The 26,692-nt window shown below is 47.2% G+C and overlaps 1 protein-coding gene across 7 annotated transcripts in view; it reads right to left on the bottom strand.

Annotated features, from left to right (window-relative positions):
- The window catches only part of ltbp1 (latent transforming growth factor beta binding protein 1), a 133,592-nt gene extending 110,186 nt beyond the window's left edge, over window positions 1-23,406 (bottom strand). For all 7 annotated transcript variants that reach the window (XM_072689976.1, XM_072689973.1, XM_072689978.1 and 4 more), the window contains exons 1-3: window positions 22,966-23,406; window positions 20,708-20,778; window positions 3,270-3,648 (exon numbers count right to left, since the gene is read on the bottom strand). In XM_072689976.1, the coding sequence (XP_072546077.1) occupies window positions 3,270-3,648; window positions 20,708-20,778; window positions 22,966-23,255 (740 nt within the window). In that variant the 5' untranslated portion in view covers window positions 23,256-23,406. The remainder of the gene's footprint in view (window positions 1-3,269; window positions 3,649-20,707; window positions 20,779-22,965) is intronic.
- Between the last annotated feature and the right edge of the window lie 3,286 nt (window positions 23,407-26,692).

The following is a 26,692-nucleotide window of genomic DNA, read 5'->3' on the forward strand; positions in this document are numbered from 1 at the left end:
GAAACTGAGCACAAGTACATTAGCCTAATAGTGAATTAGCCCTGCATATTCCTTCAATCCCATGAAAGTACAGGCACTGTAGAAGAACCCTGCAGGCATCTTAAGTATGACGATCTACCAGAACTATGTCTGATCTACCCAAAGATTGCTTCAGCCACTTTCAGGGCCACTTTGAGTTTCATCTGGCCATGTGTCCTCCTAGTTCACTCCTTTTCAGGATCAAAGGCCTGGGAGCAAAGGTTAACCAAACTCCTGGTAGATGAAACAGTGATGCTTCATCATCACATACAAATGGAGTTTTTGGGGGGTCTTTTACATCTTCTGGAAAGTTCTAGAGCCACTGTAAAGGCTTGTGAAACAGACCAAAAGCCCACCCCCTCGCCACAAAAGAAGCAGTGTGGAAAAGTGAGAGCAGTTTTCAAGGAAGCAGATCTGGTAGCAATTACCTCACACGATACCGGCCAGCTCTCACAGAGAGGACACGCGTCACGGCACGGCGCATGAACGGACGTTCATTAGTGTTTAAAACTCCATCAGTCAATAAAGCTACGCTCCTACACGCCACGCCCACATTTCTTGGAAGCAGCGCGAGCTAGGCCTGAATTCCAAGAACGCAAAGAATGGCCTTGCGTTCTTGGGAGGAAACCAAGGTGCCCTGCAAGAACAAACTTGCAAGAACAAGAAACTGGAGAAGGTTCTTAACATTCAGAGACGATATGAGACGAGCTTTCTGATGATCAGAAACTTGTTTGCTCCAAATGAGAAGAAGATTCGACAGCTGCACTGGTCAGTTCCTCCTCCACTTTTTCCAGATTGACCTGCAAGAATACTTTGCAGATGCAAAAACAGACCCTGAAGGTTCTGTGAATGCAGAATGCAAGGACAAGAGTCATGGATTTTACTGCTAGCTAACTGGGGAGTTACTCTAAAATGTACCAAATACCAGGTACCCCCCCACCCCTTTTTTTTTTTTTAGCAAGGACACTGAACTTGCTTTCCAGTTATTCCATGAGAAAAGCAAGAATACCCAAGAACATGGATGCATGACCTTATCGGAACCACGTAGTTTTCAGCAAGTTAGTGTGTAAAATGTTTCATATCAGAGACAGACGTTTAGATTTGACTGATTTTTAGGAGTGGGCAATTTGCCAAGAAAAATGAATGAAGCAAATGAAGCAAAATAATAACCCTCTGGAGTCTGTAGATTTTCTCAATTTTTGCATATCTTCTTAAATTGGCCTTTAAAGCCACTTCTGTCTATATATTGTATATTCTGTCTGGCACCGAAGTGGTGGAAGGAACTTTCCCTGGGTGTCCGAACGACAGAGTCGCTCGCCGTCTTCAAACTCCCTCCTCTTCCGAGAGTGCTTGGGTGAAGTGTAGTGCTAAGTACTGTGGTCTCCATACAGACTTTTGTATTCAGTAGTATCTAAGCTTAGCGGGACCTTTTGCATCCTTTAGATACAAACTAGCTAAGGGCATTTTCTCAGTAAACAGTGAAGCACTTTTGTAAGTCGCTCTGGAGCGTCTGCTAAACGCCTTAAGTGTAGATGTATAAAATATAATACCCACATGCTTTATATCTAAACGTTCTCACAACACAGAACAATCTCAGCTTCCTCTATAATAAGATCCAAAGTGACCTAGAGCTCTGTTTGAAGATACTCTGACCCTAAACCTGAAAAAATCTTCATATTTCCTATCAAAACGTACCTTTAATCATATGGACGAATTGCTTTGGTGCTTAAAATGGGTTTACAAGAGTCTTAGCTTCACAAAAGCAGTGGAACGTATAAATCAAAGGGTCTATAAAGAGAGGCAGAAGACTAGTTTCTGAGCATCCATTGGTCAGTTTCACACAAAGCCATAGACAGATTACAGAGTATCTTGACTTGTTTTCTCAGCCTGGTAACTCCGGATGTGAGTCACATACGATCTGGCAATAAGATGCAATGGAAAGGACGGGCTGACCAGAGGATCTCCAGTTCGAATCCTGGGTCATGCTACTTGCCATCAGCAGCCAGAGCCGGAGAGAGCACAACTGCACAATTGTGACGGTGGTGGCTGTTTTTCACATGTCAGTCCTCACCTTCCCAGTGTCAGGAGCCATACATGTGATAGAGAGAGAGTACTCATGAGTGAGATCCTAAAGTGGGGAGGAAAGCTGGGTAATAATTTGTTATTCTGTACCATGATTCTGGGAGAAACACATTCACCATGTCCACTGCAACGGCAAGGTTTCCAGTTTGTGCAGTGGCAGTCAAAACAAACCCAAAGTCAAAGTCAGCCACGGGAGCTTACCTCCAAGCCCTGGCGTCTCACTGGCCGAATGCTAATAAAGATGACTTCAGGATGAGGTATTAACGGAACAGTCTGGACTGACATCAGACATCAGGTGGTCAAGGGAACAGGACTCACCCGCCAGCACCTCTAACGTTCAGCCTGAACAGTCACGTCCAAACCCTCCAGTATGTGTTTTCTTAGACAGAGCTTGGCAGGGAAGTGAGTGCATGTCTGATTACTAGAGGAGCATGGAGCTGGCAAAGATCACTAAAAGCTGCTTTGATGCCGACCAGATCTGCACTCTGACGTCCAGCTGCATCACTCACCCCAACACACAGCGACAGGGTATAGGAAAACCAGGAGGGAAGAATCTCACACCTTGAAAGCACCCCTGCCAAAATGACTGGACCCATGCACACTCTCAGAACTGCTCACTATGTTCAATTAGGCTGATTAATTACTCTGTGTACATAATAACTACATAAGGGGTGGGCAATTGCGGTCCTGGAGGGCCAGATTCCTGGATTTTTCTGCTCACACAAACCTGATTCAACTCACCTGTGAAATGGCAGGTTTTGTAGGTCTGGGAAATCAGCCATCTGTGCTCTAGCCCCTGTTCCCCACCCCTGGTCTACATTAACAAACATTTTGACCATGGGTGCCCAAACATTTTCATGCCACTTATCGTCTGCCTGATTGTATGGCCAGGACATTGTGGGGTCGAATCCCGGTAAGGCCACATCAAAATGCTAAGGCTAAGGTCGGATACTATTCACTGATCCAGTTAAACATCACCGATTTCGTCCAATAGATCGGCACCGTGCAGTTGTTTCCATGAGATTACATGAGCTATATCCCTCAACCCTAATCTAGCAGGTCTAGCAAGTGCAATCCTTGCTTCAGCACCCCAGGTTCATCTCGCCTACATCAAGCCCTTCTACCCTTCGAAAGACGTGCTCACAATACAACTCATACAACACACTCACTGTTGCTGGAAGGGGATGGGGCCTCCTCCATGTGGAGAGGCCTTCATGGTCAGGGTCATGTGCGGCATGTTGCTTCCGGGCAGTGGCAGAGGGCCCTGAAATGAGCCATGTGGGAGGACCTGCTGCGGGATAGGCCGCTGGGGCACGACGTTATGTCCATTTGTATGTCCACCGGTGTGACCATTGGTGTGTCCAGGGTTGTGACCATTGGTGTGTCCAGGGTTGTGACCATTGGTGTGTCCATTCACAGGTCCAGTCGGGGGAGAGAAAGGGGGCAGGGTGGTCTGCTCACAGGATTTGCCCTTAGAGCCAGACTTGCAAACGCACATCTGCGGCCGAAGGCACATGCCGCCATTCTGGCACTTGGGTAGACAGTTGGCTGTAACAGAGAGAGAGAGAGGGGGAGAGAGAGGCAGGATATCAGGTGATGCTCACATAGGATGTGCAAACAAGCAACTGTAAATACTGACACGTATGAAGTGGAAGGTTTGAAGACATATGAGCATGTGCGATACACACACACACACACACACACACACACACACACACACACTGGAGGATGCTGCACTATATATTTCTACACTGTCCTTTTGCCCTCAGGCTGTACCAGTGGTCAGCATGTCTTACCATTGTGGTTTACATGGCCTTCACTATTTGTTCAAGATCCATAAGCAACAATTGCCTCAGCCTCGTTGTGGGAATAGAGCTAGTACGTTAGCTTGGGTTTCACAAGCTTTATTGCTCTTAGGCACACCAGGGGTTTAGCTATGGGGGGTTCTGGGGGGGGGGGGGGGCTAAGCCACCTCACTTGGAGGCTTGGAAGATTTGCGCAAGATTTTGAGTTTGCGCAATAATACAGAGTGCCTTTTTTCTTCCGTAACCAAAAAGAAGTGACCACTAAAGCTCTCCTTTGAACATCACCAAACCGCAATGACCATGGCAACATATAAACTGCTATTTTAGACCAATTCTGTAATGAGGAATAGAGCAACGCTTGTTTCTCAATGGCAAAAATAACACCAACAGAGCACTACTCTGGTCCACAGTTTCTCCTGACTGTGGGAACTTCGAAAAGCTGTGCTAGTTCCTAGCATTGGCTAGCAAGGCAGGGTTAACTTCTGACTCCTGCAGATGGAGCTGCACAAGGATGATCGGGCTATAACTACCGGTGGGATGTGTGACAGGACTCAGATATTGAGAATAGTGCAGTACAGTCTAGTAAATGTCTTGTTGGATGTGTGGAAAATGGGCCTCAAAGCAGATACAGTTAATGATTGGCATGGCCAAAGACCATAGTGTGAAGGAAGTAGCTGAATCTGCAGGTGTATGGAAGCATACGGTCACATAGGTCTACCAGCAGTGGCAGAAATCCCAGTCTACAGGAAATTAGCCTCTAGATCTGACTAATATAAAATGTTGAAAAATATGATTTTAAAGAACACGAAAAGTTTACTTTGAATCCCCAACATTTTAAACATTTGCATCAGCGCTGGACGGGCAAACAGTACAGATTTAAGGAGGAAAACGAGAAACAGAACAAAACAGTCAAGCCTAGTTTCGCACTGACCGCCATCGGCTGCATCAGTCGTCAATGGCATTTCAACAGTGGGGAGTTTGGGACCAACATATCTGCTCTTTATTGTGTAAAAGGTTCAGTGGCATAAAACAACCTATATTATGCTTCATGTAGCATTTCATGTGACCCGGCCTGGTAAAGGACTCAAGGCTTGCTCTCAGAGCATTAAGATGTTTACACCGCAGTGTGTAGTAATGCTGGGCGAGGTCGGTGGGTGGCGTGGCAGAGCTGTTAGGAATGCTACGGCCACGGTAGTGCTGCTGTAGCCGTTGGTCAGCGTGTTAGAGAAGCCAAGACAGCGGTCACAATGCTGGGTAAGGTTAGCGACAGTTCGGCACAATAGCGATGCTAACACAGCGATAGTATGTCTCTGCATGATTCCCTTTACAATAAGATTTCAAGCTACTTCAGCTTATTTCCTCTCCTCTCGGCAGCACAGGTACTTGTTGTGGCAAAATTTAGACTTCAGACCATCTTTTCTAGGCAAATTCTAGGCACAAAAAGTTCCGTCGGTCACTCTCACTCACTCACTCGGCCAGTGAGTAAGCAAAACTGCTCCTGCTCTCCGAAGACTCCAACACTGTGCAGTAAATTCCAATGCCCAATTTCAGTGATACGCAATTACAGCCTTTGGAGAATAGCCTTTGGGTTACATGTCAATTACCTCCAATATTCAATTATAATCGCCCTATTGCCTAGCCGAGACCTCACTCATATTTCAGGTCCTTTTTTTCTTTCTTTTGATGGAGGTCTTCTGTTCAGTACACTGTGTGTATCCATGAACGGCAGGAATTTGATTCAGTTTGCTTCTCAGTAGGTGGTTCTGACTGCATTATGAAACGTGACGCCAGGAAAACAACCACAATCTAATCTGTAGACAAAAGACAATAATGGTTACTTGCAAGACTGATTAAATAAGGTTTGTTTGTAGCAGCTCAAGTGTGAGAGAGGACGCAGGAGAGTGTGTGTGTGTAAGTGTGTGTGTTTCTGTTCTGGCCACTCTGGCCGCTAGGCAGGCTTTGTAGTTGAAAGATGACAGCCTTGGTCTTGTATCTCAATGCTGTAATTACAGGCTACTATTCAGACTCCTGGAGAAACCCAATATCCAGATCCCTCCATCTCTCTCTCTCTCTCTCTCACTCGCTCGCTCGCTCGCTCCCCCCTTCTCCTTCTCTCTTACTCACTCACCCAAACGGGATCAAACTGGTTACTCAGTGGCTACTTCAAGGCCCTCTGCACGTGGGGGTCCTGTCTAGAACACTGACTCATTCAGCAGGACTGGGAGCCATTAGGCTTGGCCTGTAGGAACAGGACATAGCAGCAGGCAGGGTGTGCAAAGCCAAAGCCCCAAGGAGCTCCCCCTCTAGTGCTGATCTCAGAGGCGGCATTAACGGGGTAAGAGTGGCAAATATCAGACAGTATGTAATATTCATGTGGTCAGTGCAACACCTGACCATTCAGCAGGGCCCAGTTCCAGAACCGAGTCACGGAGGGTGTATTAGTAATGAGTGGAAGTGCACGTTCGAAGGGACGGCAGAAAATAGCCTCGTTTTGTGACCATTTTCACTGCCAGGAAACCTGTACCTAGGTAATGCTGGGTGAGGTTGGTTGTCTCCGTTATACACCATGCTAACGATCCTGGGTGAGGACGTCGGTGAGGACACTGGCCAGCACAGAAGCGCTGCGAAAACCCAGTCATAAGGATACTAGAGTAATAATTTGTCAATTTGCCACTGCAGCAATATTTCACATCATAGTTTTTGTGAACTGTTGGGTGGCGCAACTGTCTATGTGCTAGTCCTATTACTGGAAGATGGTCAAGTTTACCATAACCTTCGACAATCCCCACAGACATCCATGTCCAGAAGGCTGGCCACCCTGACATCACTAAACGTGGTGCTAGCTAATGTGGCTTCCGTTAGCTGGTGGAACAGAATTGGCACTTAGCATTCTTCTCAAAGCGTGTTGAGATGTCTAATGGTGGTTATTCGGTTAGCTCCAGTTCAAAAGATAGGTGTGGAAAGCTCCACATGTCTTGGAAGAACTGTGAAAACGATTATGGACAACTATTGGAGGTGCAGGAGGCTGTTTGACCCCCCCCCCCTTACATGATGTAAGTATTGTATGCACAGCGATGACTGATGAAGCTCGGGCTGACAAATCTGTGCAACACTCACCTCCACCCACACACACAGTGGAACCCTCCTAGTCATGGAAGAAGTGATTACATCACAAATGACATCATTCACCTCATCCCCGCCCGTGCTGTAGACCTCTCAGTTCTCTTAAACCCACACAACCCCCCCGTCTCAACCCAGGGTAGGGGGTTCTGCTGTCTTTTCCACATTCTGGGTGAACGGTCTCTGGCAGGTACAACAAGAACACTGTTTAATATCTCGCTCTCACACACACACAGGTTTGTTTTTATAACCATCTCAGGAAATCTGGGCATCTTTGGCTTCTGTGGCTAATCAAGCATAAAACACTCTGGTCACTCTTGGCCTGGTTCGGGCAGCTTTCAGTGTCCATACTTGCTGGGGGTGCGTTATGCAGGGGGTCAGAGCTAGGAATGACGTCATACCCGAGTTGGCCATGACCATCTTGGATTTTGAACTCTGGGTCAGTGAGGCTCTCCCGACTTTCCGAGTTGGAAATCCGGCTTGCGAAGGCGTTCCAGTTTTTGTAGCAGCCAAAAGTCTTTCAGTTCTTGCAGTTACAGAAGGCCTCAAGTTCCGAGATATTCTTGGGTCGTCTTGCTTGTTTCAAGTCTATCCACAGCATTTCTACGATGTTTAGGTTCAGGGGACTACGAGGGCCACACCGGTTTGTGTCTTTTTAGGCCGTTCATGCTGGATGGATTCTGGGGTATGTTTGAAATCATTATCCTGTTGTAGAAGCCATTCTGATTATGTTTGCGGAAGCAATGCTGCACAGTCGAACAGTGCGCCACCACCTTTAAATCGGTCAAACCTTCCTGCAGATTCCTGGCAGATGCTTTGCCTTTCTTACCAGCATATTTTCATATATTGATTCCATAGTTAGAGGCTGTTTAGCTTAGCATTGTGCTCTGTCTCTAAAGCCATTTGGCCTTTTGTCTGGAGGTACAAAAGCAGAGATATTATTTTAGATATTTAGATTTTCCTGTACATGTTCGTTCGCGCTGCACATAGTAAAATAGATCAGTGTATGGAACTCAGAAAGCAGTAAATATGACCTCAAGGCACCTTCTCCCAATGTGATACTGCCAGTTCACTCACCCCTTCATAGCTCCCTCTACACATAACAATGCTCACAACGCTAGGAGGGGACTAAGAGTTAAGGTCCTGCTATTGTGCTGCCGACCTGCTGACGATGTGGCATCCCCGGGCAGCCGACACACTCGGAGGAAAGTGCCGGGTCACTGGCTCCACCGCACCAGCTAACAGGCATCCGTTCCGGCCAACATGAGGGGAGAGAGAGAGAGCGCCATCTACCTACTCATAGCCCATTGTGCTCCCTCAGACTCCAGCTGCTGATGGCAAAGCGACGGCTCGGGATTCAGACAAGCGACCTAGCTGCGATGATTGTAGAGCAACAGACGGTGGAAACACTCTGTGTACAGACATATGGAACAGTATCTTTTACTCACACACACACACACACACACACACACACACACACACACAAACAGAGCATATGGCCAGCACAGCACCATGGCCCACAGCCAAGACGGGCACCAGGCGTAGAACAGCACATCTATTTCCATACAGATAGCATCCCACTACCCTGTACCACGCGGCCGTGTTCAGGACATATGGTCAGGACAGATGCTCCAGTGCTTCAGAGGCGAAGTCGTGAAGACTTCAATGGCCGAGCGAGCATCACACTAAACACGCTCTCTACCAGCGTCTCACCTTTATTCATCCACCTCTAGGATCTTTTTCTCATTCACTCAGTTCTAGGTAACACTACAGCGGCCCTTTATAGTTCTAGATTGTTCTCCAATATTCACACTGTTTTTTTGTCTTTTTTGGTCCTCTCGTTCACCATGTTCTAGAACATTTGCCCTCATTTAAAGTTCTACAATGTTTTCCTCTATTCAAATGTTTTATAATGTTCCACCTTCATTCAATCTGTTCTAGACGTCCAGAATGTTCTCCCACATTCAGAATGTTCTAGAATGTTATCCCTATCCACAGTTCTAAAATGCTCAAAATATCTGCTCATCCCATTCACACTGTTCTAGCATGTCCACCTTAATTCAGTATGTTCTAGACTTCCCGAACGTTCTATTCTATGTATATTTTCTACAATGTTCCTGCCATTTACGTTCTTCTAGAATGTCCACCTTCATTCATTCTGTTCCAGAAGGTTCTCCCACATTCAGAATGTTCTACAATGTTCTCCTCCATTGATTGTTCACCTAGTTTAAAAATATCCTTGTCCCGTACTGTTCTCGAATGTCCACCTTTATTCAGTCTGTTCTAGAATGTTCCACCATATATTTCCTATAGATGTTCCTGCTATTCACTTTCTTCTAGAGTGTTCACCTTCATTCATTCTGTTCTAGCGTTCCACGTTGTTCTGAATGTTCTAGAATGCCATCCACATTCACAACTCTAAAATGGTCTCCCGCTCACACACTTCTAGAACGTTTAGCTTCATTAATTCTGTACTAGAGTACCGACATGTTCTCATCCGCTCATTTACTGTAATGTTCTCTCATGTTCACACAAAACTCTCATTCCACAGTTTTAGAATGTCCACTTCATTCATCCGGTTCTAGAAAGTACTCCCCATTAACGCTGTTCCCCCTACCCTGTTCTAAAACATTCTCCTCCCAATTACACAATCTGTAATGTTCTACAACATTCCCCCTCATCCATCCTCATCTAGAATCTTCTGTTCAACGGTCTTCTCTCTGTTGAGGCTGTTCTATGTTCTCCGCATTGACCTTGTTCTAGATCTCCCTCCCCGGTTCGGAGTTCTAGAATGTTCTTCTGATTCCCACTGTTCTAGAAAGGTCTGGAATAAAACAAATGAACCAGTGTGAATGCAGAAAAAAATATCTAGAACAGTGACTCCCGCTTGGCTCATGCCAAGGTATGGAACCTAGTATTCGAGTTAGTTGATGTGGGCTGGAGAACACTGGGTCCTTCTGCTCTGACCAGACTCCAGAGCTGGACGTGCAGCACGTGAAAGAGAGGCAGTCAGAGGTACAAAGTCACAAAGAGAGCAAAGCAGCCAGAAGGCGAGAAAGAGAGAGCGAGAGAGCACGAGAGAGAGAGAGCGAGCGAGAGAGAGAGAGAGAGAGAGCGAGAGCGAGAGAGAGAGAGAGAGAGAGAGAGAGAGCGAGAGCGAGAGCGAGAGAGCGAGAGAGCGAGAGAGCGAGAGAGAGAGAGAGAGAGAGTGTGAGAGTGCACTGCTGACTCAAGCAGCCGGGCGCCCCGGAGCGGTGCTGGTAATTCCGCCCTTTTATTAGCTTTATCTGGCTGGTCGATATTGAAATGTTGTGTTAAAAATTTGTAGCATCTCGCTCTTTATCCGCGAGCGAACAGGCCGGCCGCTCACGCTCGAGTGGTCCAGGCTGCCAGAGAGCGCCGTCGATAAGGCTGCTTTTCTCGCGCAGTATTTCAGAGCAGACAGAGAGCCAATTAAAGGGGGGAGCAGTCGGCTCCTCGCTGAGGTTTTACGGGGAGAGAACACAGCCTCGGCGCGACTGCAGACTGCTGATACAGACCAATCACTGACAAACAGCAGCGCAACGGGCACAGGAAACTCTGACTGGGGCGTGACAAAGGCCCACCCCACCCTACTCCAACTCACCCCATCCCACCCCACTCCACTCCACTCCACCCCCACCCCATCCCACTTCAACTCCAACTCACCCCTCCCACCCCACTCCAACCCTACCCCATCCCATCTCACCCCACCCCATTCCACCCTAACCCAACCCACCCTACTCCAACTCACCCCATGCCACCCCACTCCACTCCAACCCCACCCCATCCCACTTCAACTCCAACTCACCCCTCCCACCCCACTCCATCCCATCTCACCCCACCCCATTCCACCCTAACCCAACCCACCCTACTCCAACTCACCCCATTCCACTCCAACCCCACCCCATCCCACTCCACCCTAACCCAACCCACTCCAACTCACCCCATCCCACTCCACCCTTAGAGATCTTTACCCACTGACCATTCTAGAACCTTCACCCTCATTCACTTTTTTCTAGAATTCTCAAAATTCACTGTTCTAGAATGTCCACATTTATTGACTGTTCTAGATTGCTCCTCAATAATCTTGTTCTAGAGTTCCCTCCCCATTCACTGTTCTAGATATTGATGTTCTTCATATACCTTCTTCTACATTTCTCTTAAAATTCACGGTTCTAGAACATTCACCTTCATACACGCTGTTCTACGCTGCTCTCCTCAGTCACATTGTTCTTAAACGTTGTGAACGTTATCTTTAAGGTCCCCACTTTTGGACTTGGTCCCGTCCCGTTTAGACTGGACCTCCAGTTCTTGGACCGGATACGTCTCATTAACATGGCTTTGGTGAGCTTCCTTCCCCTGTCCTGCAGCCTTTACTGGATCAAAGCAGGCAGTTCTTCCCACCACCGATGAGGAAGATAAAGGCCCACCTTTCTCCCACACTGGGCCTCCTTTCATTCATTATTAGCAGCGTTAGCATTTTGCCCACACACAGGGAGATGGAAGGCCTTAGGGCGCTCAGCAAGCAGTGCAGGTATACCCCTGCAGTCCTGAAGAAAGGTAAGTGCTGTGTTTGCGCGTCACATCTGGAGGTGTTTAGCAGGATCACTTCAGCAAGAAGTAATGAATGTTCATTAGGAATTTCCCTTTTCTCCTGTCGGAGACGTTTTCTGGACCAACATTTGGCTGAAGTTCTTCTAGCGGATGAAAATTACTAGCCCATAAAATCTGCCGTGTTTTCGTGCGAGGATAATTATATGAATGTGTGATTGGATAATTTGGTATTTTGACTCTCACAGCCCACGGCGTATTTCGCACGCAGGGCCCAGAACGCTGCTAGGCCGGGGTGTAGCAGGCTAGCATTTAGATCAGCCGGATTAATCTGATAGCAGCACCAAATTCCCCGGCTCTTATCATCACGATCCGGCTTCCCAGCTAAGCTAAGCTAGGTCACTGCCCTAACTCCAAGCTACTCCAGCAGTCCAAGTTCAGTCTAAACATGGGAAAGGGTCTTAACAGTGGAATGTTTGTGTGTATTGGGGGACGCTGGGTCAGAGTGGCACAGTCGTAAATATTTCCAAGTTTGGCATCGTGGGTTCAACCATAAAACCTAGTTTACTTCTCCAAAAGATTTACGGAGAATATGTATAACCCCCCCCACACACACACACACACTCGTCCTCGTGTTATGCCACTTCATCTTTTTTGTTTACAACCATAAAACACTAAAGTAAATCCAATATGAGCTTGTCCAGCATAGCTTGGACCTGGTAATGGCATGAGTGTGGCGACGCTGAATCAGCAGAAGCTAACAGCACTTTAATCAGGCCTGAACGTTTGCAAATGATCACTCTGCTCCGCCGCACAGAGCACAAACTCAACGCTTATGATAAGTGTGCATATAATGAACACTAATTATGTGGAGGGCTGAATGCGTTCCTGTCACAGCACTGGTGCTAGCCGGCTCCGTCGCTTGCGAGTATGGCCGGGTGCAAGTCTGCCAGCAAAAATGGGCAATACAGTCCGCTAGTGTTCTCCAACTGGTCCTCAGGACCCACCGTTCACCAGACAGGCCACATTCTGGCTCCATTACCCCCAAAGTACACCGATCAGCCTGAACTCCACGAGATTTCTGAAGGCGTCCGCAGCAGAGGTGGGGCCTTCATTGAGTGCATCAATGAGACCCTGGCGCTATTTTCATCGATTGCCCTTTTCCGGAGCACTTTTGGTAGGTACTGACCACTGCATACCAGAAACACACCCACAAGACCTGCCTGATGTTTTGGAGATGTTCTGACCCAGACTGCCCATTTTTCTTACTTTTAAGACCCCCACCTGACTACCACTGTTCCTAATCACCGCCCTGTTTGGTCTGACACCTCCCTGTGACCATGATTGGTCCTAGTTACTGTGTCTTCTCGTCTGCCATTGGTCGCAATCACCGCCTCATTTGTTCTGAAACCTCCCCCTGACTTCGATCGGTCCCAATCACCATCGCATTTGTTCCTACACAACCCACGTGACCACGTCCGGTCCTACCCACTAACTGAGTCCCAAAGCTGAGCTAGGCTGCAATTTTCGAATGCTACATCATGGAAGGGCTGGAGGACCCTTCGTAAACAGCCCAGAAACGCAGCCCACCTTTGAGGCCGCAATTTGGCGGACGCAACTGGCAACTGTTGCCCACAGTTCTCTGCGCACAGCCACGTCCATTCCACGAGGAGGCGCGAAATGCAAAAACCCCAGTGTGACCAGGGCTGAAAAGCACCAGAGATATGACACAATGGACACAGGAGACTCATGGAGACCAGGCCTCAAGCTGACCTACTGTTTCCAGCACAGCGTTGCTGCTAGACCAGTGTTCTGTCCAGTCCAGTTTAGCAGGCAGGCATGAAGCAGATGTGCAAGTTCTCAGGATTCTCGGTCGGACCACTGTCAACACTGACAACAGCCACCTGTAAACCCATCCTCCTCCTCTTCATCATCATCATGGTCTCACAACACTCCTTCCAAAACACTATCACCTGTGCTTTGTCCTGCCCCCCACCCTCCACAATGAGCCACTCCAATGAAAAATGTGGCCTCCCCCCCTGACGCCTTCCCCCCGACGCCCACCCCCCCTTCTCCGGCGTGCCACGGAGCTGCAGTGAAATATTTTCATGTTCTGTTTTCTCTGGCGCCGGCCTCGCAGGTTTTGGGCCACGTTCAATTCTAAGAAGAAACAGACTGGGCAAGCTCTCAACAAGGCCGAGATCAGCATGCAGCTTCGCGAGAAAAGCCGCGGCGCACAGGCCCGGACGCCGAGGAGACACTTTACACAAACTACCGCATGTACAGCATACATCAAGGCTTGCGCTCGGCGAAAATGAAATAAGCCTGATGTATTACCAGAATTGTACGCAATGCGTTACACATTAGGGCTGCACTGAAAGTGTGCGCATGCAGTGCAGTCTCAGAGACCGGCTCCTGCGGTTGCTGCATGAAAGGTGCATTGAAGGGAGCCATACATCACACTTTGTATTGCTAGATTTGAGGAAACCGCTCTGTTTGGATGAAAAATGTGTCGACACAGCTTTGTGATTCTAAGCATAGTCAGCCTGAAGAATTTCTCCACCACACAGCACCCCACCACAGCCACACAATGACACACTCTGTGTTCAAATCTAATTGGGTCCAAGGAGAAAAAGTAAAAAAAAAAAAAAAAAAAAAAAACAGGCCTGTGCAAATACTTCAGATATCTCTGAATAAATCCCATCTGTGCTAGAGTCAATCAGAAGGGCAAAATCACGGGTTCTGCTGGCAAGAACACACACAAAGTCCTCAGGGGAGAAAAGCTAAACCCTTTTCTAATTCACCATCACAGCATCCAGTATCTAAAAGGCTTGTGGTGACTGTATCAGGGTTATCCCATTTAACTAACGGGATATCCCTCAATTACGACGTCTGATGTGTCAAATTTCGATTCCGTGTCTCTATATCTAGCACATGACCAAATAAGCTCATTCGCCCATGTGTATTTAAGAGAGTCACAGGGCGGTGGCGCTGTGGGAACTCACTGATAGGTGATGTCACGCTCTGAAAACTTGGGCTTAACAGGCGATGCCAAGTTTACATTTACATTTAAGGTATTTAGTAGACGCTCTTCTCTAGAGAAACAAGTCAATAAGGTGACCACTCTACTATTCACCCAACTACCTTTGGAAGAGGAGGGTCTTCAGTCTGGGTTTGAAGACAGCGAGCGTTGGACTCTGCTGTTCGGACACCCAGGGAAAGCTCGTTCCACTACTTTGGTGCAGGACAGAAAGAAGCCTGGACGTACTTGAAGCTGGAAGGGCTCTTGGTGTGGATTGGCTTTTGACCATTGCCATCAAGTTCAGAGGGGCTGGTCGGTTCTTGGCCAGCGTCAAGGTTTTAAATCTGATGCGGGCAGCTACAGGAAGCCCCTCCACAAGTTCGGCTAAAAGGCTGAGCAAGCAAACCTGGATGAGCCAGTCGAGAGCACTCCTGAGGCCAGAGGCGTTATCTGTCAAACAGGTGTGATTTGAGTCTCAGCTGGAACACGGTCTGAGCTGCGGTGGTAGTTAGCATGCTTTGCGTGCAAGCTCACTGAAAATCAAACTCCATTAAACATTTAGCAGAAGAATTTATGATGGAGTCCATCTTCCGGGAGGGTGGGGCGCTGATCCTGAAAAGCAAATTGAGCATAAGATATATAGGGACAAGGGAGAACATTCCATAAATGTCATGACTGACAAGAGCCCTGAGCTTTCCTCATTCTTCCTCATACAGCGCGGGAAAATATGACCTGTGAAATTAACGACTAAGTCTTAGAGCCTTGTACTTGGCATACTATTAATCATGAGCTCTGTGCTTCATCATGTTCCTGGTTAGGATAAATGACCACATAACCGTGGTGCCCGAGAAGAAAAGCACATAATATATTATTCCTAATATTCTTAAAAGCAGCTCTCCATTCAGAAAGGCTGAATCCAGTAAAAGGCCTCAACCATCGAATACCCAACAATTCTCTCCAACGTCTGTAGAGCATCACCAAACACAATACTAATGGCAAAATGAAGAATAGTGGAAGGGAAGCAGGACCAAATCCAAAGACCAAGAACGCCTGAATCAGCAGACGCAGCGTCACGGACTCTTAACCGAGAATCCTCGTTTTTTTTATTTCCGCCCACAATTATTCCTGTAACGTCTTCCATTAAAAACGTTCTGTAACATTTCACCCCAAATTTAAGAGCTCTCAGGCCCCTCGCTGGGCGGCTGGCTCACAGACGCCGGCCACGACATCAAACGTGCCAATCAAAGGCTCCTCCATTCAAAATAAAAGGCATGGCTGGAGCAGGAATGCAGCGCGCTGGTGGCGCTCCAAACTAACGGGGCTCACTGAGTCCCGCGCCCATGAAAACAGGGGCTTTCTCTGTGGCACTGCTCCAGACTGCTTTCGCCCGCCCCAATCCCTTTCTCTCTCAGCCACCTGTAGTAGCGATTCTAGAGTCCCACCAGGCGCACAAGTGAGAGAAGAGCAGTAATCAGTAGGGATGTGGATGTCCAAACCTGTGGACGTCCAAACTGGGCCAGAATGGGCAACGAGGGCCTCAGCTACTGATGAGTACACGGTTTGTATAGGAACCACTTGAGAATTGAGCCCGGGCTCATCAGGCCAAAAGGGTTTTGGGATCCACGTTCAAGCTGGCTGGAGTTCGAAGCCCAAGCCATGCATGGTCGAAGTCTGAGAGATCACAATGGGCCATGCTCTCTCCGGGTGGGTAGATGGCGCTCTCTCGGCCCTCATCACTCTTAAGCGGTGTTGGCCCGGCACAGGCGTCCATTAGCTGGTGCGGTGGAGCTGGGGACCCAGGTCTTTCCTGGTGGTGCTGCTTTGGTGCCAGTTGAAAAAGATGCGGTGGCTGGTTAAGCCCTTACCCTCCTAGTGTGTAGAGAATCTACGAACGGGTGGGTTAATTGGTAGTACTAAAATGGGAGAAAGAGGGAAAAAGTCTAGAGGAAAGAAAAAAAAAAAAAAAAAAAAAAAAGGATGAGGTGGTTTGGGGGATAAGCATTCCTTCACAAAAGCTCCACAGACCTAAGAAATAACCTTGGAGAAAGATCTCAGACAAAAAAAACGAGGCATTTTATCAACCTGGAGATGCCGAACAGAGTGGGAGGTAGAAGCGATGACTTAGGGGAGGCTGCAGACGAGATATCAATTACACGCATGAGGCAAGAACGGCCAAAAACCATCTATTAAGCCTTCTGTGTCAAAGGTCGGGAACAAAAACGTCTATTAAAAGCAGGAGGCAGGTGGTGGTTGGAGGGGAAGGGGAGATGTGTAACCTCTGAGATCTACCCCCGCTCCCCCCCGAGGCTTCGGCCCTCAAAGCTGCCCGTGTCTCTTATATAACCTTCTGGCTGAGCTTCCAGAGCCAATGAGAAAGTGATTCCATTCTCTTGGTGACCCAAAAAAAAGGAAGACTGTAATAGGTTACTGACTCCAACCTGGCTCCCTCTGTATCTTCTGTTCCTGCCTGTCTGTCTGTCTGTCTGTCTGTCTGTCTGTCTATGCGCGTCTCATCTCCTTTCTCCTTCTACTTCAAGGCAAAACATTAACTCTCACCTGCCTCAACAGCCAATGAGAAGATCTGAAGAAAATAGACTGGGAAAGAGGTTCTTAGATTAGGGAGAGAAGTGTAGATTTGCTGTTTGCTGAGTCCAAACATCAATCAATAGTCTTACTCCAGAATCGCAGACTCCTCCTCTAACTGTAGATATGCTAATCAACAATTTATGGAAAATTGAATGCGCTACCACTATGGCCGGGGGGTCGTCAGTGCAAAATCTAGAGCCATGCCACTTTGCCATCAGCAGCCGGAGCCTGAACGAGCACAACTGGCCGTGCTCTCTCCTCATAACACTCTTAAGGCGTCTGTTGGCTGGTATGGTGGGGTTGAAGCCCCCGGTACTTTCAAAGAGGCGGTGGCTGGCTTTACATGTATCTGAGCATTGCTAGTGCTAGAGGGAGCTATGAATCGGTGGGTTAATTAGCAGTACCTAATTTTGAGAGGAAAAGGGAGATTTCTGATTACGGAAAAGTTGGTGTACATGGCAGAAAACACCTCCATTTAGATTAAATTTAGAGTAAACGTAGAAAGCGATGGGCCGACACAGGCAAACGGAGCCCAATGTTTGGGAAATATCCTGCTCCTCTTGCCTCCCACCCCCCAAAATGAAGATTTTCATTGATTCTGTTGCTCAGTAGTTGTTTCTTTGTGTTATTGGACGGTGCTCTGTGCAGCTTTAGAGGGAATGGACCTTAGTTAACAAGTGGTGGATCAGATCCTGGATTCAAACATAATGTAACCCATAATGTACATAATCACATGGCCCACCCACTCTATTCTTCACCTCCATCCTCTTTCCCGTCTTATACATTCTCTCTCTGTTTGTCTGTCTGGGCCTTTCTTACTTATTATTCTCGGTCTGGCCTTCTCTTTTACTCTCTCTCATGCTCGCTCTCTCTTTCTACAGTGGCCCACTCTGGGCCTGACAGCAGTGATTTGGCTCACAGGTGGGCTCTGCAGCTGCCACTGTGGTTATTTATAAAAGCCACCATAAAAACAGTGTGCATTTCTGTCAGCCTTTTATCCGAGCCACAGCTAGGTACCCTTCTCTTGGCTCTGCTGCGAAGGCACAGAGCTGCACGCTATACTGGTCACCACTTCACTCACTCAGCGTCATTCTGAACAGCAGACAGGACAATACTGGACATTCAGTGCTACCTAAAAGCTTCTTCCCCAAACTCAGGTCTCCTCCGATACATGCAAAGTCAGCCATCGCCTCTTTGAAAGCACCGGGGGCCCCAGCCCCACCATACCAGCCAACAGATGCCTGTGCCTTAATATCTAGAGTATCGACCCATACCAATACCAGTCTTCATTCCTTAGCCGATTTACTCTGCCGAGAAAGACATCTCCAGAGCTCAGAATTGCTCAGCAGACTAATGGCTTCACAGCAAGTTCAAATCCCGAGCCATGCTGCTTTGCCATCAGCTATCATAGCCGTGTGGGTAGACAGCGCTTTCCCTTCATCACTCTAAGGGCGATGTTGGGCAGTACAGGCGTCCGTAAGCTGGTGTGGTGGAGCTGGTGTGGTGGAGCTGGGGAACCGACGATTCCTCCAGTGATGGATAGAGTTTGAATAGAGGCGGCTGTTGGCTTTGCATGCATCAGAGAAGACACGTGTTAAGGCCTTTCCCTCCTAGTGTCGGGAGCATTGCTAGTGCAAAGACATGCCTGAGGTCTGACTCTTGCTGGTTTAGTTAGCTAGGCTAATGTTGCGAACAAACACTGGACTTAAAACAGTCACCAATGTCATTTTAGTAAATACCTGTAAAAAAAAATTAAATACAAAGCAGCACAGATAGACCTTATTTTAACATACAAGGGATCAGAATTAGACTAAAATTAGGCCTAAAGCTAGATTAATTAGAATATGCTATGCCGAAACACCTTTCTCATTGCCGTTCAGTCCAAAACAAAGCTCATAGCTCAATCCTCAGTCCACCAATTGGTCCCTGAGTGCCAACATCCCATCATTTAAGTCCCTCAAATTATCACAGAATCCAGTTTCTCCTTTCTGCCCACTACCTTCCGATTAAGCAGTGCCAATTCTACTTCCTTTCTGCGCATGTGTGTCACATGTTACTTCATGAATAGGGATAAAGCTGCAGTGCATACATTTAAAGGGCTCTCCCTCTCCTTTTGCACCTAATTCACAGTCAAGACAACGCTAGATGCTAAACTGCAATACAACCATCAGATTTCACCACTGAGAACCATCACCAGATCATCAACCATCACCTCTTTTGGGAAAGAAAGAAAATCCAACCACTATAGGAAAGCAAATTATTCAGTTCAGATCCAACATACCTTGTTGTAAAACTCAGCGTGGACAAACCAGCCAAAGCAGTCAACCAGTACATCTAAGCTTGTTGGCCAGCATGACCATGTTGGTCCACCAGCATGACCAAGGTGGGTGACCAGTATGGCTTGATCATGGCATGATCACAATGGTTGACTAGCATGATATTGCTGGCCAGCTTAACCCAAGGGTTGAAGAGAGAGGAATTCAGGTGGCATCATGGACTATATAATTACCATCAGATTTCACCATTGAGACCCATCATCAGATCATCTCAACACCACTGAGAACATGCAGGACTGTTTTTGGGAAACGTGTGGAGAAGGAAAATCCAACCACTATAGAAGGTCTGAAGAATGTGTGGGAAACTATCTGCATCATTCTTGTCCAATTCTAGTCCTTGAGCTCGAGCAAATCATTCAGTTGAGATCCAACATACCTTGTTGTAAAACTCAGCGTGGACAACATGGCCAAAGCAGTCAACCAGTATGACCAAGCTTGTTGGCCAGCATGACCATGCTGGTCCACCAGCATGACCAAGGTGGGTGACCAATATGGCCAGCTTGACCAAAAGTAGTCAACATGTATGACCAAGCTTATTGGCCAGCCAAACCGTGACCATGATCACGATGGTTGGCTAGCATGATATTGCTGGCCAGTTTAACCCAAGTAGTCAACCAGTACGGGTTGAAGAGCGAAGGTTGAGGAATTCAGGTGGCATCATGGACAATACAATTACCATCAGATTTCACCATTGAGACCCATCATCAGATCATCTCAACACCACTGAGAATGGGACTGTTTTGGGAAAGAAATCCGCATTCTTGTGAAAATATCTAATTCAAGGGTGTCCAATCCTACTCCTGGAGCCCAAGGAGATCAATCTACCACCCTGGAGAGCTCAGATCCCACACACCTGGCTGTAATGTTCAGAAGCCACGGAAGGCCTTCATTACCAGGGTCAGGTGTGTTTGATTAGAGCTGGAGCTAAGCTCTGCAGGGTGGTAGTACCAGGATCACTAGGAACAGGATTGCGCACCACAGGTTTGAGGAACATACCGTAGGAATCCCAATTATTCTCAATAATATCGCCAAAGCTAGAAATCAGCACTGCGTGATGCCGCCACAAGCATATCTCGCCCGGGGCGACGTCAGAAGCAGTCGAGTGCCAAGCCAGGGCCACCCCGAGAAGTCCCGGAGTAGCAGTGCAGTAGAGCTGTAATACTCACGCTTTGTGCAGCGCTGTGATCCCGGGGCCTTGCTCCATCCAATACAGCACTGCCCTCCACAGACGTTCACACTGCAATGACACCCAGAGACACACACAGTGAGTTCCTCTGTCTCATACACACACACATATATATTCGTAACTGCACACACACTGCTAACATGTTCGCGGTCTCACGCAAGAAACCCTCCCAATTCATGCATCCTACCTACACACAGTATAGTAGGACTGCTCACACATGCTTCCACAAACACATTCCCTCAGGAACAAGTAAACACCCACGCTCTCTCACGCTGGCGGACCCATTGACCTAACTGTAACCCTCAGATCCGCCCCTCTCCCACCCAGCGTCCTGCGCCGCCAGCCTTTTCTCTCTGGAGATAAACGCGAGAGCCTTTGGCCAGAGCTGGACTGGAATCCCATTCTAATCATTCCTTTCCGACTTCTGCTGCCGCTGCCGCTGCTGCTAGCCCACCATTTCCATTGCTCCACACTCAAAACACTGGAGAAAAACAAACAGTAATACCCAGCAGTCCCAGCCGCCTTGGACACCGGGCCTTTATTGTGAGGAAGCCTCTGGGAATTGGTTTGGAGGGGGGCTGCGGAATTTTTGGAACTCTTCAGCGAGGGCAGAAGGTTCGCTACCAAGGGGCAAGTGGCCCCTGGCCTTGGAGAGCGGGCATGGAAAAGTCCTGACACGGCATGTTTCGTAGTCTGTATGAACATCAGAGTGTGTGTTTAACCCAGCCACTCTGGAAGTAGGGTCCTTGAACGCATACTGGGAGTATACTGGGAGCTCTGGTAATGAGGATACCAGTCAGTTCACAGAAAATAGTAGTGCGTTCCTTCAAAATTTCCTTCTACACTTAAACAAAAAAAAAAAAGCCGGTCGACCAGTTTAGCTCTTGACCAGCATGAGGTATTTTTTAGCCGGTCCATAAGCCTGGACAACCTGGCCAAAGCAGTCAACCAGTATGACAGAGCCTGGCCACCAGTATGGCCACCTTGAGCAAAGTATGACCAAGCTTATTAACCAGCACAACCACGATGGCTGACCCCCAAGATCATGCTGGTCCACCAGTATGGCCACCTTGAGCATAGTAGTAAACCAGTAAGACCAAACCTACTAACCAGTATAACCAACATGACCACGATGGTTGACCCGCAAGATCATGCTGGTCCACCAGTATGGCCAGCTTGAATATAGTAGTAAACCAGTAAGACCAAACCTACTAACCAGTATAACCAACGTGACCATGATGGCTGACCCGCAAGATCATGCTGGTCCACCAGTATGGCCACCTTGAGCATAGTAGTAAACCAGTAAGACCAAACCTACTAACCAGTATAACCAACATGACCACGATGGTTGACCCCCAAGATCATGCTGGTCCACCAGTATGGCCACCTTGAGCATAGTAGTAAACCAGTAAGACCAAACCTACTAACCAGTATAACCAACATGACCACGATGGTTGACCCCCAAGATCATGCTGGTCCACCAGTATGACCAGCTTGAGTATAGTAGTAAACCAGTAAGACCAAACCTACTAACCAGTATAACCAACGTGACCACGATGGTTGACCCCCAAGATCATGCTGGTCCACCAGTATGGCCACCTTGAGCATAGTAGTAAACCAGTAAGACCAAACCTACTAACCAGTATAACCAATATAACGACGATGGTTGACCCCCAAGATCATGCTGGTCCACCAGTATGGCCAGCTTGAGTATAGTAGTAAACCAGTAATACCAAACCTACTAACCAGTATAACCAACGTGACCATGATGGCTGACCCGCAAGATCATGCTGGTCCACCAGTATGGCCACCTTGAGCATAGTAGTAAACCAGTAAGACCAAACCTACTAACCAGTATAACCAACATGACCACGATGGTTGACCCCCAAGATCATGCTGGTCCACCAGTATGGCCACCTTGAGCATAGTAGTAAACCAGTAAGACCAAACCTACTAACCAGTATAACCAACGTGACCATGATGGCTGACCCGCAAGATCATGCTGGTCCACCAGTATGACCAGCTTGAACGGTCAACCAGTATAAACTTAAGCTTACTGACCAGAATGACCAGCTTGGCCAAACTGGTCGACCAGTAAGCCCAGATTGATGGTCAGCTTAACCGGTTTAACCAGCTGGCCTACCATCATTGTCATAGTGACCAGCTTCTCAACCACCTTGACCATGAAACACACACACACACACGGTGTGTCCAGCACTACCCCCAACAAGTGCTTACCCAGAATTCTTGACCATCTGCTGGCCCGCGTGCGCGTCCCGGCTGCCCATCCTGCGCGTCCGCACTTGGCCCCCGTAGCTGGCCGTGAGCTCCACGTTGTACGAGTGCGGCTGGCCGTCGGCTCCCGCGCGGGACGAGATGGAGCTCACGCGTACCGCATCCGAGCCGCCCCGTCCGGGCTGCAGCACGTAGAAGGTCCGCACGCCGCCCCGGTCCGCGGCCAACGCCGACCACCCGAGCACAGCACCCAGCCACAGCCACGACACCGCCACCCACCTGAGAGGAGCCATGCCGGTAGGTAGGGTACGGGGGGAGAGACGTCTGCACGAGCACGAGCGCGAGCGCGAGAGCGAGTGAGTGAGCGAGCAGACAAACAAGCGGACGGAGGGACGAACGAACGAGTGCGCGCGCTGGCGGGCGAGTGCGTGCGCGTGTAAAAGTAAGAGCGAAGAAGTGGCAGCACGAGCTCCTATCGCGAGCGGAAAAGTTTCAGACTATCTGAGCGGACCTGAGGGAGAGCAGTCTGCAGAAGAGGCGCGAGGACGGAGAGGGCTGTTAAAAAAAAAAAAAGAAGAAAAGTCAAAAAAATTAATATATATATCTATATAAATAATAAACGTCCCTTTTATGCTCTCGAGACGGAGGGGAAGCTCGTGCTGCCTCGGCCACGCGTGCGCGATATTTAAGCTCTGGGAGAGAAGAGAGAAGAAGTCTTCCAAAAAAAAAAAAAAAAAGTTTTAGCAGCGCGAGAGGGGGTGGGAGGGGAGGGGGGGGGTGGAGGGGGTTTGGAGTTGAGGGGGGGGGGCGGGGGGAGGGTGGACTGTAGGAGTTCTCCTGCAGACATGACGTCACGGATGGGCCTCTTTTTGGGCTCGAGGTGGGGCTGAACCCTAAAAGCACCCCGATGATGAAGTTCAGGAGTTTGAGGGGGAGAGGAGCAGCTCGAGGAGGCGAGCTTGACATGTGGTCAGCAGTGGCCGTGTGACTCTACAGATCTACAGGACGGATGACCATGGCCTGCTTTCTGCTAAAGTGGCATTTACTTCCCCCTAACCCCTTACTGAACATCCAGGATCTAACTGGCCATAACATTAAAACCACCTACTGTACCACCCGATATTATACGGGACCTCCACGTGCTGCCAAAATGGACCTGGCCGGTCAAGACATGGACTCCACAGGACCTCTGAAGGTGTTCTGTGGGATGAGGGGGCAAGGCGGCAGCAGCAGATCAAGGGTTCCTAGAGAGATGCCATAGAGGAACCACTTCCATTCACCCACCGCTCTCAAAAAGACTCAAGAAGACATTTATCAAAGCGTCCTTACTTCAGTCGGATTAATTAACTCAGTTTGTGCAATATCTTATTTAGAATTTGTTCAACTTATTTGATTTCATTTATTCAATTTCGTATTTGGGATTTGTTACATTTTAAAATTCAATTTATTTAATTAGTTAAATTTATTTTATACATTTCTTATTTGGGATTTGTTCAATGTATTACATTTATTCATTTATTACATTGTTCAATTTATTTAATTTGTTTTATTCAATTTCCTTTTTGGGATTTGCTCAATTTTTAAATTTTTTTCAATGTATTTAATTGGCTCAGTTTGTTAGATTTGTAAAATGTTTCTCTTTTTCTTATTTGGGATTTGTTCCCATTTGTTACATGCATTCAATTTGTTCAATTTATTTGATTTCATTTGTTCAATTTCTTATTTGGGATTTGCTAAATGTTTTTATTCAATTTATTTAATTTGTTCAATTTATTAGATTTGTTCTTTTTTTCTCTTATTTGAGCTTTGTTCCAAGTTATTATATGTATTTAATTTGTTCAATTCATTTGATTTGATTTACTTTATTCAATTTCTTATTTGGGATTTGTTCCATGTATTACATTTATTCAATTTGTTCAATTTATTTATTTATTTATCATCGCCCAAAGAACCCATCACTGGTTTATCGGTTGTCCTTCCTTGGACCACGTTTGCGGTACTGAACCACGTTTGGGTACTGAACCCACATCATCGAACCTGTGTGGCCTTAATGAAGACCTGAATGCAAGCAGAGGGATGTGTGGGCATGCATTAACAGAAGAGCTCTGGACGACTACTGGATGCAAGTGTTTTAGTAGCAGTTTTAACAAGATGCCCAGTCTCTATAAAACCATCTACCAAAACCAACAGGATGCCTCCACCACCATGCTTCACTGTTTGGATGGCATTTGTTGAAGAATGGGAAGTTTTCTAAACCTCTATGGTGGGATGGACAGCTCTTAGTCAGCAAATGATGACAAGGTTGTGGGATCAATACCTGGGTTTACCAAGCTGCCACTGTTGGTCCCTTGAGCAAGGCCATTAATCCTTTCTGCTCCCCCAATTGCTGCAGTAATGGCTGCCCACCGCCACACACACACACACACACACACACACACACACACACACACACGTGTTCTCATCGTCCACTGTGTGCGTTTCATCATTAGTGTGTATGTATATATATATATGTGTGTGTGTGTGTGTGTGTGTGTTCACTGCACAGATGGGTTAAAAGCAGAGGCCAAATTCCATTGGCGTCTCACCTAAGGGTGATTATAGTTGACTTGGCATAGTTGTAACACTGCTAAAACTACCACCACCATGTTTAGACTGTCCTTTAGCATGGCTAGCTAAGATGCCAGATGTTTATCTACCTCAAAACACAAACACAGCTCTATTACAGATCCCAAGTATGTGTGTGGGGGTGGTTGGGGGGTAAAAATAATACAGGCATGAATAGGACTTACACACACAGATGGAACTCGGTCATCAAATCCCCCTGTGATGGAAATAGTTACTTTTATGGTCTTCAGGGTGAGTCTGGAGACGGCAGGGTTAGGTTTAAGTGTTACGGTGTCAGTGTTGTAGCTAGGACTCCCCAAATCAACAGTAAGATATGTCCTTATTATTATTTATATTATTATTATACTCCTATAAAAAAACATTGTTCCGAACTACATAGAATTTATACTGAATTAACGGTGACTTTACAGTGACTGTTACAACCAGACACTCAGTCTGTTACATTCAACACCACCAATGTGGCCCATCGCAACAACAGCACTGCTGTCACTTGTGGCTGGACTGTACACAACCATCTGTACTCTCACTGCCCTATTCTGCACCGGAGACTTAGCCCAACAGGGTTTTGCTGTACTGTACACTTGAACGGTTTATTCTAATATTGCATCACAGTAACGTCACATGAGAAGCAAAAACACGTAGCTTAACTAACTCGATCAGAGTCTCTTAGCCAATTTGATCTGTGTGTTTGTATGAATGATACAGCGTCAGATACAGGGTTCATGAACTTTAACCAATTTCAAATTCAAGGACTTTCCATAACTTTGCAAGTACCAAAAAACTAAAAATTCCAGGACCAAAAATGTTCCCGTAATTTGTTTAGTTTGTCTACGGTTTCCAGCTGGAAGACTGTCCAGGCTAGCTAGTTAACAACGTAATGCACGTTCATGATACCATGGTCATATGAAATATGGGCAGCGATTATAAAAGTTTGTTTGATATTATTATTATATAAAATGACCACAGAAGCACAATTACAATATTACAATATTTTCCATGACGTTTAAGTAAATTATGTTATTTTTCAACACTGGATTTCAGCATTTTCATCTTCCATGACTTTCCAGGTTTTCCAGGACCCGTATGAACCTTGAGATAGATAAGA

Source organism: Salminus brasiliensis, chromosome 10, assembly GCF_030463535.1.
Source record: "Salminus brasiliensis chromosome 10, fSalBra1.hap2, whole genome shotgun sequence".
In the NCBI taxonomy this organism is placed as follows: Eukaryota; Metazoa; Chordata; class Actinopteri; order Characiformes; family Bryconidae; genus Salminus; species Salminus brasiliensis.